The 15,357-nt window shown below is 37.4% G+C and overlaps 2 protein-coding genes across 2 annotated transcripts; one reads left to right on the top strand and one right to left on the bottom strand.

The window, feature by feature from the left end:
- Positions 1 to 3,189: 3,189 nt before the first annotated feature.
- Positions 3,190 to 12,254, bottom strand: LOC139151402 (WW domain-binding protein 11-like). The gene is given in 11 exon segments (XM_070724182.1): positions 3,190 to 3,650; positions 3,653 to 4,333; positions 5,081 to 5,176; positions 6,050 to 6,294; positions 6,801 to 6,885; positions 8,063 to 8,137; positions 8,453 to 8,540; positions 8,934 to 9,031; positions 9,615 to 9,708; positions 11,623 to 11,654; positions 12,092 to 12,254. Coding segments are annotated over 11 exon segments (1,866 nt in total). The 5' UTR covers positions 12,156 to 12,254; the 3' UTR covers positions 3,190 to 3,342.
- A 13-nt stretch (positions 12,255 to 12,267) lies between these two features.
- LOC139151403 (uncharacterized) lies at positions 12,268 to 14,358 on the top strand. The gene is made up of 2 exons (XM_070724183.1): positions 12,268 to 12,540; positions 12,814 to 14,358. Exons 1-2 carry the CDS (start codon positions 12,394 to 12,396, stop codon positions 13,399 to 13,401), a joined length of 735 nt encoding a protein of 244 aa, XP_070580284.1. The 5' UTR covers positions 12,268 to 12,393; the 3' UTR covers positions 13,402 to 14,358.
- Positions 14,359 to 15,357: the final 999 nt, after the last annotated feature.

The raw sequence follows: 15,357 nt of genomic DNA on the forward strand, positions 1-15,357 counted from the left end.
AATTTCACTGTAAGGATTCCAACCAAATGCTCCTTAGACCAGCAGGCAATTTCTGGTTCATCTTCAGTGTAACGGAAAACAACTTATATATTTACAACTGTGAACACCCTTGTATAAATCTCCATGTGTAGTGTGACGAAACTCCTGCTATACAAATAACGGAATTGCATCATGCCATTGTATGATACCATTGATAAAAGACTGAATTTGTGAACGTGAATTATTTTCGTTGTGTGTGGTAATTGCTATATTCAGCTGAAGTACAAAAAAGAGGACTTCTGTTTTTATCATTAAAATGAGTTGTCATGTGTTAAAAATTAATGAAATACAATGCCTTTCAGTTGAAAAATGTTGTAGCTGAGACTTTCAGTTGTAATGCAAATATGCTAAAAAAAGACCACAAATTTGGCTTCTTTTGCCAGACCCTTTAGAAATGATACAATATGACACAAAGGTAAATACAGACATTCTCAAATCCCATACTGTTATATATCTTGTACTATGGAGCCCTGTGCATTTTTTTTGTGAGATGAACGTTTCATTAAAGGGCCTACGTTTTTTTTGAAGATGGTTCATTATTGACAGCATGAAAACTGTATTGAGCTGAGAGTATGTAAAGAAGGTAGGTTGCTATTTGACGACTTACAACAACAAAAATGTCTGCCATGTCGGCTAACATAACAATTATTTGACAGAGGGTTCATGAAACGTTTAAAAAGTTTCACATAGCCCCTTTTTCGCTTCTCAAAATCCAATATTGAGCAATAGAAACACGAACATGTCAATGAAAAATTGTAACAGTAAATATTGACAGGTGAAAGTGTATTGACACTTTAATGGCGAGATACAAAACCGTAGAAAATAGCAATACAGTTTGCTTCCGAATTGAGAGTTTATTGTCGGGAATATTCTTTCATGATGAAAGCAGAGTACTGGCGGCCATATCAGGTGATATCCCATATTTAACCGAATTCATTTAATAGTAAACAATTTTGTTTTACCCCCAGAGTGAGCAAATATTGACTAACATTGACACTGCAGTTGATGATTATATCAAATCAAACATGGTGAGAGCGACCTATCATTAAGCCTAAGCCTTTGGTCTCCATTTTTGTTTATTTTGAAATTCAATTCCTACTATAAGTTGCTTGGTTAGTTTAACTTGATCTCACCTGTAACACTGTAATTGACAATTTATTTGATATTGTCACTCTTGTTTCAACATGGTTCGACTCTAGCATAAACTTTTCTATTAAAGGTTGACCTCTACACAGGGTATTCAAGGTTACTGTCATACAGATGCCTACAGACATGTTTAGGCAACGATCAGTTCGGACTGGTTTCTGCGTCATCTTCATATTAAACATGCTACTTTACATCACTGTGAAATGATAGCATGGGTACTACCATATGTACCGGCAGAGACTCAACGCAACACTCATTTCAATACCCCTTGTGGCAACTGGAGATATTTGCAAAGCTGGAGTAACTATTACAGCCACAGTAACTCATTCCTTGTTTCTGGTATCAGTTCATGATTACTGTGTACATGTCTTGCTTCCTTTTTTCCCCTGACAACAACAATTCACTATCAGCAGCAAATATTCACAGATACAGACTTCAAAACAGTGACAATGAAAACAGTGACAATGATGACGTGTCATTTCATAACACAAGGTTTGACAGTGCACCTTTCCATTCTCCTCTTCTTTCAGGTAAATAACACTACAAAAATACATGATATGAAAGAACGTGTTGTCAGTAATACTTCTGATAATTTATTCAGACACTGTTGAAATATAGAACAAAACTTGAAAAATTATGAACAGGGGCTGACAACAAAAACTCCACTGGCTGTAGGGCAATTTTTCAAAGACATATCAACCAATGAAATATGATAACAACACAGGCCTTTCCAAATGGTAGGCTACCAAAATTTCTTGTATTTTTGTATTATTTCTAGGATGGACTAGCGTGTACAACTTCTGATTTCATGTGTAGTTCTGATTTTCATTTCAAACTTTCTGGGTAACAGGTAAAAATGAAATGTGTCTCAGTTGATATTGCTTTCCGGTTCCACTTTTGATGCCAACTTTTCCTGTCGTCTTTTTGGGTAGACGTAATTAATTGAGAAGATGGACAATTAAATTTCATTATGATTTTTGTTCAAATCTGTGTGTGTGGGTCGTAAATTTGCTGTCAGTGTTAGCATTCAAATAAATCAAAGACTATGGTTAAAATATAGGAACCAATCGAACATTTGTTTGCATATGGAGCTAATCAAGTGCTGTTTAAATATGAACTGATTCAATAATTTATATATAGGCTAGTCAAAATGCTAGTGGGCTAATAGGGATAATTCCCTATTATAGTGACTTTCTTATTCAAGGAAAACTAAGTACTATCATACAAAGGCTTTAGAAAGGCATTCCTTTTTTTTTCGGGATTGACACGAAACTTGAAAGCGCCCTCAGTGACAGCAAAGTCAAATGCCTTCTGTAACTTGAGGAGGCAGCACAGATAGGAAAGTTTAGAAATCTGTTATTTTCTGTATCTTTGATACTGACATGATGGAAAATGGGATGGCAAACATGGAAAGAAAATTTTTGGGGAAAAAACATTTAAAGTTAAACTTTGTTGATATTTTACAACTTTCATTACATCTCCACACAAAAGTGGTAGGCCAAAAAGTTTAGAACAACTTAATGATCTTTTCCCACAATTTTAGAGAAACTGATTCCTCTGCCTTTACAAAGAAATGGCGGTACGCAGTCAAATATATTTTCAGAAGTTATAATTTCTGTCATTTCAGTACTATGGTTTTCATGAGATTCTGAAGGAAAAAAGGCCTGCTTTCTAGAATACTTGAATATCATGAATGGTTAACTATACATACACATGTCAAATCTATAACAAACTTTATATTTCACATTTACACGGTCTCCTCAAAAAAGTATGGGGTTTTTGTTTGTCTACTCATCATAGTTTATTAAATTGGCCATGCTGCTAGCTGCCCATACATTAAGATGGCTTGTGAGAGAAAAACGGTCACTGACAAAAAATCCCTGAAAAGGCATTATTAAAAGTTAAGAGTCATGCAAAAGCAAAGCCTCATTCCGACTAACATGTTAAAAGACTACTACATGACTCAAATCCTGCACTGACAGCCGTGTCAGGGAAATATCTATCTACAATGTTTATAATCACTTACCACAAGACATACAAAATTGCATCAAAAAACATTGTAAAATAAAATTCACATAAGCTGTATGATACCGACCCCCAAATAAAGGAATTGTTTTGCATTTACAGAAATCAAAAGCTTTGATGACAGTCCGCTATTTAAAGAAGTCCCGCCATTTCTTTCATAAACTGATCGTATGCATCGTCTTTGGTTGCACCTGTGACAGCTGGTTTCTTTGCCTTTTCAGTAGTTCCAACTGGTATGTCACTCAATGTTCCTAGCGGCGTTGTTTTCACCGCGGTTCCTGATTTGCTTTTCCCTGTCCTCTTGACCCTGAGAGATGTCGGTAAGAATCTCGTCACTTCAGCTTGCATGTTTCGTATCTGAGGTTTCGCGCTGATGGTCGCTGTTGCCTTCTTCTCGATGGTTGCTGAGTCTTCCTGTTTCTGCGGGGGTCTGTTGATGCTTGGGGCGCACTCAGCACGTTAGGGTTCTGCTGTGGTGGCATTCCTGGGGGCAGGCCTGGTGGTCGGATCGGCATACCTCTCGGTGGTGGACCACCAGGTGGAGGTATGCCTGGCGGACCAGGTGGCATCAACCTTGGCGGGTGCCCCCTCATGAGAGGTGGTACCCCTGGAGGTGGCCCCGGGGGCATGCCCGCCGGAGGCCTTCCCGGTGGCGGTCCCGGTGGCAGGAGCCTTGGGGGAGGTCCTCGAAGCGGCGGCGGCTGGACAAACCTTTGCTGGGTCATTCCTGGCTGCTGGAAGTTCTGCGGCAGGCCAGGTGGTGGGCCTGGCGGAGGGCCTGATGGTGGTCCAGGCGGTGCGCCAGGTGGTGGTCTTGGTGGTACTACCATCTGTTGCAACTGCTGTTGAGGCTGCTGCTGCTGTTGCTGCTGCTGCTGTAGCTGTTCAGGTCTTGCTTGAGCCGGCTGAACTTTCTCTTGAAAATCTTCCTGATCGTCCTCATCTTCGTCTCCCTCCTCTTCATCCCTATCATCATCTTCCTCCTCATCTTCCCCCTCTTCCTCCTCATTGGGAATTTCCTGCCCGGCTATCCGCAACATCTTGGCCTGCAGCGCCGTCATTCCGGGAGGCAGCTTGGTCTTCTCTGTGCTCTCATCTGAAAATCTCACCGCCCGTTTTGTGACTGAAATTCAAAGCCAACGTTGGTAAGCTCATTGCTGCATATACAAGCAGCAGTTACATACCAACACACATCACAACACAGTAACAACTATCTGTGTCCTCGTATTACAGACTGGTTGACTGGACATCAGACAATCACATAAAACCACAAGTAAAGAAAGGGACTCTAAAATTTGGTATTGACTGTCTAGAATGTACAACATAATAAAATATACTGTGTCTGTAGAACACAGTCATATTGATTATACAATGCTGAATACACATTAATGTAGTTGGAACTTTGTGCCATGTTAAATCTTTAGTTACAATAAAACTTGTGAGCCAAATTATTGCATCAGAATGAGCTTTTTACATGAATGCACAACCAACAATTCTATCTGGTTTTACTGCTTAAGCAACGAAACTATTTTCACCCAGCCCTTTCTATTTAATGGTTTGACAGTAGCACTGATCAGGCTGTTATAAAGTAAAGGACATTAAATTGGGCCTCAGGTTGATAACATTATGGAAGATATTTTACCCAACTAAGATACCGGTCCTTTTTATATGATGAGCCATATTTTTGCAGCCAATAGGGGATGATGAACTAGCTGCAGTTAATATTGAATGCTTTCTGACAGAAGAATGAATTTCATTTTGAAATTTTTTCTGCTTCAGAAAAACTGGAAGTCTAAGCTAGGGTAATCTGAGTCCCTCTCAAGTACCGATACAAAATGAATGATACTGAACTTTCACACTGTGGACTGACCTGTTGTGTCCATTTCAGGTGTGATGTCATCTGTGGGGTCATACTGCTCATTTCCATCGCTGTCATCGCCATGGTCATCTTGGTCCATTTGTTCATCTGAAAAATTAAACACATGATTTAATGTATAAATACATAAACAAATAATTATTTGAAACACACTTCAAGTCGCTGTATCTGAAAGCTTTTTGTTCAGTTTGAGGTTGAAAGTTCATTTTGAGGTAAAGTCACAGGCACTATAGGGAGCCTTCAAAAGTTGACATTCAACACATTGACAGGGTACTTGGATCTGCCAATCAGAGGTAAGATACCATAAACCAATGTAATTCTACTTTACACTTAGGTCTCTTTGTGGATTATTTCAATGGTGCCTGTGAGAAGATAAGACAACTCACTCTAAAAGACAAGACTGAATTTCTGTGAAATCTATTTTGTACATTCAGTTTTGTACATATGCAATCACTTGGTGTAAGATAATAGATTCTAAACTCCTTACCAAAATATGCACCTCAATAGAGGAAAAAGTTCCCGTCTGGACTAAAATTCAGGTATCGATAATAACATTGGGTACTACACAAAAACACACTGTTTTGACAAGTTTAGCGGTAGAAATTTCAACACTATTTTATTAGAAGAACAGGACACTGTGTATTTTAGAGACAAAACAAAGTCCTGGAAAATACATCAAAGGTCACAACTTAGGGGACTGTAAGCTGTTCATCCAGTTTCTTTCTATACAGGTCCACAAAGTCTGCTGAAAACTGGGAGTATACCAAAGTGTGGTTGTAAAACTTTTAATATTAAAGGGATTACTTTTACTAATGTTTGTTGCATAACCCACATAAGTTAGCCCTTCAACTACTATAGTTTGGCCCAAACCTCCTGTCAAAATGGGAAGTGTGGACCTGTTTACAGGGTAATGGGGATGAACAGGTTAAACTGTGGTGTAACATCGAGTCATATCTTTCATACCTAGATCACTACCCGGATCATACTCCTTGCCATAGTCTTCATCATCACTGAGATCATCCTCATCATCCATGTCCTCAGGACCACCCATGGCACCACCGGATGATGTACCAGGGGGAGGGCCAACTGGTGGTCCAGGTCTGTAGTTTGGTGGTGGTCCAGGCGGTGGGCCCGGTGGTTTCTTACCTGGTGGTATACCAGGTGGCAAACCAGGTGGCGGGCCAGGGGGTGGACCAGGAGGTTTTTTGCTGTTGAAAATGAAATATTCACTTTGTGTTAAGCCACTCAACTTTGTGTCCTACTAGCACTGAGCTCAGACATTACAACTTGTAGAAAAGGTCGGCTCACTGAGAAGTTGCTGTTCTTGTGAAAATTACTCTGGTACACAACAAAATTTAGGATAAGATGATTTTCTCAATTCTAGGCCACTGAGGGCGCTATTAATATTTCTTCCTTCATGTTGCAATGATGGAAACCCTTTGACAAAATTGCCAAACTTGCAATGTCTATTCTCAAGGATGAGAGAACTTTTGATAAATTTTCATATCCAAATCAGACCCCTAAATTATTTAAATAAAGAGAACTGAGCATCATTAGTGCTATCTTGAGGTCAAACCACCATTTGAACTTTAATCACCCAGACAAATTATAATCTTTAGTAAAATACAATAATATGGAAAGAATTTTAACTTATGATATTCCTTGTAGCCTTGGTATGGGATAAGGAAAGTGGGGGAATTCTGTTTCCTCCTACCTGTATGCTGATGTTTTCTTTAATATTGACTGAGGAGGCAATGAAGGCAGCGGAATGTCACTCGGCAGTGGAATCTGACTCGGAACTGGAAAAAAAGAGAAAATACCATGCCAGTCATTGGCAGGAAAACAGAATACCCGGCTGAACTAAATGACAATTCAAAAGTATTTCAGTGGGTGTGTCTTTGATTAATTATTAAGAACAGTACCGTATGACATGCATATTATGGTTATGAGGAAGATTGGGTCTACCATTCTTAAGGTACAAACAGCGACATTTTATACACAATCATAGTCTAGAAGGATACGTCATACACAAATTGTAGTAACTCTATACCTTGTTATTCAAATAGACAAAGGGTGATACCGTTGAAAAATTTCTTAGACAACTGAAGAGATGATTGAAGATCTTATTGCTGATACCTTCCTTACCATTTTTAATTATCATTGAAATGACATGGTAATAAAACATACATGTACATTTTATTTCCATTTCAGCAAAGGTTTCTCACGATGTTTCAACATGCATAAACAAACATTTTATCTCTTCATGTTGTATAGACATTCACAACACAGCATTTCATTTTATTTTTAAAACTGAAGTACTGAGTAAAATGCAAAACGAACCACACCAATTCAACCGTTGCTGAGAGTAAGAAGAATAAATTGAATATCTGGCATAACTATCGGCTGTAGTATAAACCACAATACAAACAGGGAAACTGAGAAACAAAGAGACACAAGACAACCTCTCTTGTATTGTGTTTACCCAGCAGGTTTTCAATTGCAGCTAGCATTCAGCAGCCAAATTATCATTCATAAACCACTCTTACATGCTCATTCAGCTGTAGGCCTTGGACACAAATATTTTAACTCTAAATTTTTACAATACTGTGCTCATCTTCTGCTTGTGAAAGCTAATCTTGCTTTTGTGAAATTAAAAAAACATAAGTTTGTACCTGTAGAGGTAATATAGGTATGGTGGCCATTTTGAATTTAAAATAACAGAATATATAGAATAAGGTGATTTGTTTCGATGGTACCAAAATTTGTATGCTGACCCTAAATTTACATTTTAATTTAGAAAGATGATACTTGAAAGCTTCCTTGAAGAGAGTTTGGTTTAGTATTTCGATTTTAAGGTGCATACTATCGTTATGTCACTGACTGACAGAAGTTGTGATCTCTTCTGTGAGACATCTCCCACATACAGATGAAGAAGAGATGGTAAAGTGCTCTGACACAATCAAAACAACTCCTTACCTGATGGTATATTCTGTGGCATATCTGGCAACGGAATATCACCAACTTTAACTTGTTGAGCACTCTTTACGGATTCTGTGAAAAAAATGACAGTACAATGGTATGTCATTGAACAGATGAATAATGTAGAACATTTTGAGACCTTCCCTGATCTTTATGGATGTTATTCCTGACTCACAGAGCTGAAATGCTGTCATGAACGATTTTTTCCTCCCCAAAACAGCCTTAGGATAAGTGAATCTATTAGACAGAACACTACCTTGACTATAAAAATAGAGTACTTGACTAGGGTATCACACTGCATACTAACAATCTGTACATAGAAAGTTTATCAATAATTAATTAAAGTATTATGCATCAAAAGAGAACAGTAATAACATTTCCACTCACCAAAGTAAATACTTTGTTGCAATCTCCTCTTCTCATATTCCTTTTCCAAATCTTTCAATGTGGTGTACATTTCTGGATCTTCCCTGTACTAAGGAACACAAGTGGATGGAAAAACTGGTAATTTAAACTCACAAAAATCTGAGTATACAGTGATGTCTTATTAGCATCATGGAAAAGTACTCCTAGGAAAAATATTCTGTATAGTGTTTTCAGGCAGGTCTATGCCAACCTGTCAATAATTTGGTTTGGTCTCTTGGTGTATGAATCCTTTAAATACTACTTAAAAAGTTCACAGGTTTCACTTGACTAGTTGCATGGTTCCGTTGAAGTATCAAAAACTATACACTCAAACCGACCATTGAAGGATAATAGAATGAAAGGAAGGAATTCCTACAAAGTTATTACGATACAGGGATGCAATATCTTTAGCAAGTTCAACATGCATGAAACGGTTTTAACAGAATACTAGTAGATTACTTACATAAAGCCGAAGGACTCTTTCAAATGTTTCTTTGAGTTTCTTTCGTTTGTCCTTTAAAACTTTTTCATTGAGTGCTGGTGGAGTTTCTAGGCTGAACTCTGGAAGTAGCAGTGTACAAAAGGAAATTGGTAAATTTGAACTGAAAAGTATATTAATTATCATAAAGTTTGAAAATACCATCAATCAAATCTCTTCCCGAATTATTAATTCTCCAACGCTCATATTGTTCTATAAAGGATTGCATAATGACCCTTTTCCTGCCAGATTCATTTTCACCATGTGTTCAAGTTGGTTAAAGCAAGTGAAGCACAGCATATTCCATATGGAGTATTTTTAACGAAAAATTGAACATTTGAATGTCCTTGAAAACAAGATTACACATGATTTTTCTGGATTAGGGATGCTATATAACAGACCAAGCTTTGTGGGATAGAGTTTTAACTCACTGCCATTTTTTACTGACTTGGCAGATTGGGAAGCGATATTGTCTGGCAGGAAAGGGGTTAAACTACCATGGAGTTCATTGAATGGCACCACTGCGGCTCACTTTCAGGTGAACAGGCAAGTTTCTTCATTTTCTTCCTTTGTTGAACCACACAATGTTGCATTATATCATGCAAAGGTCAAACCACAGTCCCTAAAGGTACAGAGCTTGAAATTTGTTCAACAAAGTGGACTTACCCATTTCATCTAAACTTTCCATTTCATCAATCAGCTGTCTTGGGTCTTTACCTTTCAACACTGCAGCTCTGACCATTTGCCTTTGTTTCTTATTCTGCAAGAGATGATTTGGACATTCATGCCCATAATAATTCACCTCTCTGATTACACACACTTAACACTTGCTGATCTACACACTTCTTTATAAAAACACCAAATATATGCATGTTCATATGGTATCCAGTCAATTTGACCCCTGACACACAGGGCTCCCTACCTGATCGACAATTAGCCAAATGCTACAAAAAATTAAAAATGGCTACAAAAATTCCAGTTTGGCGAATGTAGTAGCAATTGATTTTCTAGACAGTGCCCCCTCAACAGAAAACTACAGCTAACAATCAAAAGTTGTAAGATGTTGAAGCAATTTACCCTCCTTCCTACAAAGTTGCAATGTATTGAAACACTTTACTCTCCTTTCTACAAAGTTACAAATTCCCTGGTATGTGAAGCAAACATTGTTGCTGTTTGATACTTGGTACACAGAGCTAGAGGCTTTGATTGATGTGAGCCGTTTGTCCTGGAGTCTATCAAAAGTTTTACCTACTTTGCTTGAATCAACATTTGGCCTGCAACTACTCAATTTGATAGTAAAAACCATAATTTCAAAGGAAACTTTCACAAACGGAGTCATAATACAAAGGAAAAGGAGAAAAACTGAGGTATTTTGAAAGGTCAAGTCTAGGTCATCTCATCATGTGATGCATTGCATGAAGACCCCTTAAGTACACAATTATGGTTCACAGTAAACCACCTAGGGTGGTCAAATAGGTGACTGTTGCCTTCCAATTTTGAATTTCAATGGCATTGAGCTTGACTGTCAGTTTTAAATTAAATTTTATTAAGAGTCCTGGCAAAGGGAAATTGTCAACAGTAATTGTGGTAAGCATATCTATTTTCAAATCATAAGGTTTGTGAATTGCAATTTTGAATGTTAACATCAAAGCAACAATTCAAAAGTAGAACTATTAAAATTGTCCATTCGGCCTATTTCAAACTGCTATAACCATAGACCCTTGAGAAAAACGGGACTGGCGACTACGATAGAGAACAAAGGGTCTATGGGATCAGCAGCGTGCGATACTACTTGGAATAATTAAGAGGTGTTCATGGTCGGGGACGGAATGAAACCGGACGTGATCAACTGCACAACGTCCGGTTCATAGACACGTGCATGCGTGAATACTCGCAAACAGTGAGTAATTTAAATGAACATATCAGAAATGAAAAATTATTTCTATCCCTGAAATATCATCAAAGCATAGATTCTCAATGCAATAAAAATTGAACAAATATTTATTTAATGTAAAAACTATCATGAACATCATACAAAACATCTTGATTTGTAAAATTAGAAACTCCTGAATGCCGAAAAAGCTGTTGCCACACTTGAGATCATAAACTGACTAAAAGTTGCTCAAAATGGCTAAGAGATTATTGATTTGGCTGATGACTTGGCTAATCATTTTGGTGGCTTAGGGGGAGCCCTGACACCGCTAAACTTGAACCCCTAGACAGGTCTACCTCTCCTATTCAATGATTAGTGGAATCTGGTTATCCAAATTTGTCTATTAATAAATTGTATAGAAAATTATGCATCTTTGCCCTCTATATAAATGATTCTATTCCTAGTACTTACTATTCCCCAAAAGAAAGACAATTGCACTGTGAAGTTATGAAGAGACCCACAAGTATTGTCTACTGGTACATGGATTAACAATACATACAGAGAAAGGACGTACACTGTACAGTACATAAACAGATAAATACCTATGAAGACAATTAAGTATAAATATGCAACAATGATCATCAGTTTAGATTCGTATATCATTATGATTCATTATAATAATTCATATATATATATATATATATATATATATATATATATATATATATATGAGAAAATCAAATCAAGAGAGAGAGTGTGTGTAAATATGACTGTTATTCAACAATTATCCTTATTTAATACCTTCTTAAGTTCCCGCTTTCTTGCTTCCTTTCCTAAAAATCAAGAAAAAATAAATAAATTATTACTGGCTATGGTATTCATTGTCTTCTCACTGCTATCTCTATGTTATCATGAAGAAATTAATATACACAGTCAACTTCCCCATCTATATGTATCTATGTAATTTGTTGGTCAACAACGGTCCCCTCACCGTGACTATGGGCATAAAAACGCCGCCAACACACTGGTTTGTCATGCCAAAAGTCCCCTGAGACCACTTAAACGACAGAAAGAAATTTTGTCTGATTGCTGGCTACACATGCAATTCTCAAAACACCTATTCCGTTTACTGTTTGCATGCCAAGTGAAATCGAAAACACGAGGAGAGAGAGAGAGAGTGTGTAATATGGCGACCACATGCAGAGGGAGCGAGTGACTTGGCTTGAAAAATATATCAAGGATAAAAGACTAACAGGCGAAATTTACTCACTTGCTTGATCTGTGGGATTCATAAACTTCCCACTCTTAGTGGTGTTTATCGATCTCCGACCCATTTTGCTGGATGATTTCTGCACAACAAGAAAATGTATTCCTTGTACTCGGTCAGTGTGTTGAGTTTGACGCCATGTTTTCGATACCCGTCTGTTTGTTCGTTAACTCATTCCACTAGTGCATATGCATGTATGTTTAAAGTTGGGAGTGAAGAGATGTTCATTTTCCTTCATAATCATGCTACTCGTTATGTATTAAGCTTCTTCTAAGGTAAGGAAATCTAAAATTCAGGAAGCGGACATGGGTCCTAGATGTCATTTTTGGATTTTGGCGAACACACTAGATAGAGGGCGTCATTCCAGTCTGGGTCCATCCAGTGATTGTGCTCCAGAGCGGCGTTCTGAATGCCCGTCTGAATGGTGCCGGGTGTGGAACTATTTATTTACGGTAAGTCACGGCGCTGCGCCCATTGCCGGACACGGGAGAAAGCATACACAAGAAAGGGCAATGACTCCTCTGTTTTCTTATTGAAGGTCTTACAGAGACACAATAGAGGCGTGTGTTACCCAATTAGTTGTTTTTTAGTTTACTAAATTAACTATAACATGCAATTTCATTGGTTGGCAGCCGTTGCTTCAATTCAAGTATTTCATTTTCCAATACATAATTTCTCACATATTACAAATGTAACTCTCTTTAAAAATATTGCTTCCACTGCAGAGTGTTGTCGCACAAATCTGGAAGAGCGGATTTGCATATGTGGCAAACCTTCCAGTTTCCAATTTCATCGAAATGGCAAAGCATCAACCAAGCTGTGTTGATTTCAAAAAGGAAAGTTACCGATGGAAAGGGGACGTTGACTATCGGAAACATCCAGAACTCTATAGAATAGGGAAAGGTGAACAAGGTGTACTGACAGTTGAACCATACAAAAGTGAAATTGGCCAGCACTGGAGGTTCAAAACTCCACAGGTTGCCGAAGAGTCAGCGGGGAAAATCTTCTCCATGTTCCAGAAGTACCTGAAGGAAAGAGACTTTGTTGGTGCGGATATGGCAAAGAAATACCTCAACATGGGTTTCACTAGGAGTCGCAGATACGCCAATTGGAAGGGCGGAAAAAAATGGACCAAAAGTACCGGTGGCCAAGATAAACAGGAATGTGGGTGGAGGCTGCAAGTTAAAGGATCTGGAAGCGCGGAGAAGGCCGAGTGTGCTGAAATTTTCAAAAAGTACTTTGACTTGGCAAGGGCAGACAAAACATATTTGCAAATGAAAGAGATGTGGAAAAAAGAAATAGAAGGAAAATGAAGGACTTCTTTAAGTCTTTCCATGGTCCCTTTTGTGGAGGGACCATGGTCTTTCTAACAAAGACAGTAAAACGCCAACAAATTCAGTGTCGAACTACATCACAGACGTGGTTTTTGTGCTGTATGTTTATGTAATATGTGAAAGAGTACTATCCTATAACCTGGAAAACTGAATTTACAAACTGAAAATTCCAATACTTCACAAGATTCTCTTTGAAGTTTTAACAGTTGTAGCAATTTCTCTTTAATCATGACAAGTGTGTGTATAAAGAGGAAGCCAAGTTCTAAAACATTTCTCCATACAGAGAAATAATTCCTTGTTGTAGCCAAGCATTACTAGATTTATGCTAAGGCCCTTAAAATAAAATTCTTTGTCTGCCGTCCGCGTGATGGTAGGTTTTCAGAGAAAATTAAGAAAATAAACACAATGTTAATACTATTACAAATAGAAATATTATTTTTCCTATAGAAACCAAATTAAAATTGATTTTATGTTAATACACTTGTGTTTTGTGACTGTGTTTGTTCTTTTTCCTGGCTGGCTGGCTGGTAGGTTTTTCAAAAATCCAAGGACAGTAAATAAAGAATTTTCTTTAAATGGCCCAATTAGAAATGTTGAGGGAGTGTTATCCTTTGTATTTTTAGCACATCCATACTGGTACAGGCACTGTTCATACAAGATTGGCTCAGAAGTGTGGTGTTACTTTTTACCCAATGTGGAAGTGACGCTTTGTGGCCTTATTTTTCTGAAAAGTTAGCAAAGTTAGGTACAAACTGTTTAAAGAAGCCAAGTTATCAGAATGTAGTGTCAGTGAATGCTTGCTGCATTCTTGTAATTGTTTTTGCAGGGTCTATTTTTGGCCTGACAGCAAGAGAAATATTTTTTACTTTGCTGAATTTTGTAGCAACTTTTTCATAATAATAATTAAATTATACACCTTTTTCAGTTGATAACTGGAAATGTGAACGTTTCCTTGCATTTACTCTCCTGCTGTTGCTTTCATTTTTTCAAAGTTTCAAAGTTTCATTGGTTTTAGGAACACTTTTTTGCTAAGCTGTGTGGACAGTATTAACATATATATATATATATATATATATATATATATATATGAGAGTATAAATTTGTGTTTACATAAGTTTTTTCTTCAGTTAATGGGGATATTTGCTTCAGTAGTGCATGACCCCAATACTGTGACTACAATATTACTGCAGGTCAATTCCCATTTCCTCATCCCATTGCCGGAATACCGTGATTTATCATTAGCAAAGTATTATATCGTACATCCCTTTCAAAATAATTTGTATGTTAATATCCTTGGCAAATTACTATCTCAAAGGTATATCTGGAGGCGTTTGATCCCTCTGCTGGTGAAAGAGCAGAAGCTTGCCTCTCTGATGATGCAAAGGTGTAGATTCATGGAACTGCTGCAAATCACTTTCCCATTTATATATGCACAGAGTATCATGAACCATGTTCAAGCAGAATTCTGTTCAGTTGTTTTGAAAGACTTTTGCAAGTTCTTATGACAATTGTACTGCTCCACGCAGGTCAAGAGTTGACTTTTACCATGACAACTGAACAAATGTCATCATCAAGGTAGGAACTGCTCAGTGTTTTATCCATATTTTGTTTGCATCTGTTTTCTTTGTATATTTCAGATTTTATCAAATGTCAATAAGGTTACCCAATATTGTTGCCATATTTTTTTGATAAGCTTTAAAATAATGTCTCATCAAAGTAGATCTTTCGTTCTTCTGTATTTGAGCTTCATACAACATTGGCATAATGATAAAGAAGATATTTTTTGTGACTTTTCTCAAGTTTAACATTTTCATTTTTGTTCTTGTGTTACCCATGTACATTAAAGTTTTTCACATTTAGAATTAAAAAAATCAGTTTGTAAAGCATACATCATGACTGATTTATCAAGGGAATACTTCCAATGATGAGAAACCA

This window comes from Ptychodera flava, chromosome 15 (assembly GCF_041260155.1).
Source record: "Ptychodera flava strain L36383 chromosome 15, AS_Pfla_20210202, whole genome shotgun sequence".
In the NCBI taxonomy this organism is placed as follows: Eukaryota; Metazoa; Hemichordata; class Enteropneusta; family Ptychoderidae; genus Ptychodera; species Ptychodera flava.

Bases quoted from the DNA above. Each gene is read 5' to 3' on its own strand.
- LOC139151403 (XM_070724183.1), top strand. From the start codon at position 12,394: ATGGGTCCTAGATGTCATTTTTGGATTTTGGCGAACACACTAGATAGA. The intron at 12,541-12,813 runs GTAAGTCACGGC...CTTCCACTGCAG, and splicing joins TGTGGAACTATTTATTTACG to AGTGTTGTCGCACAAATCTG.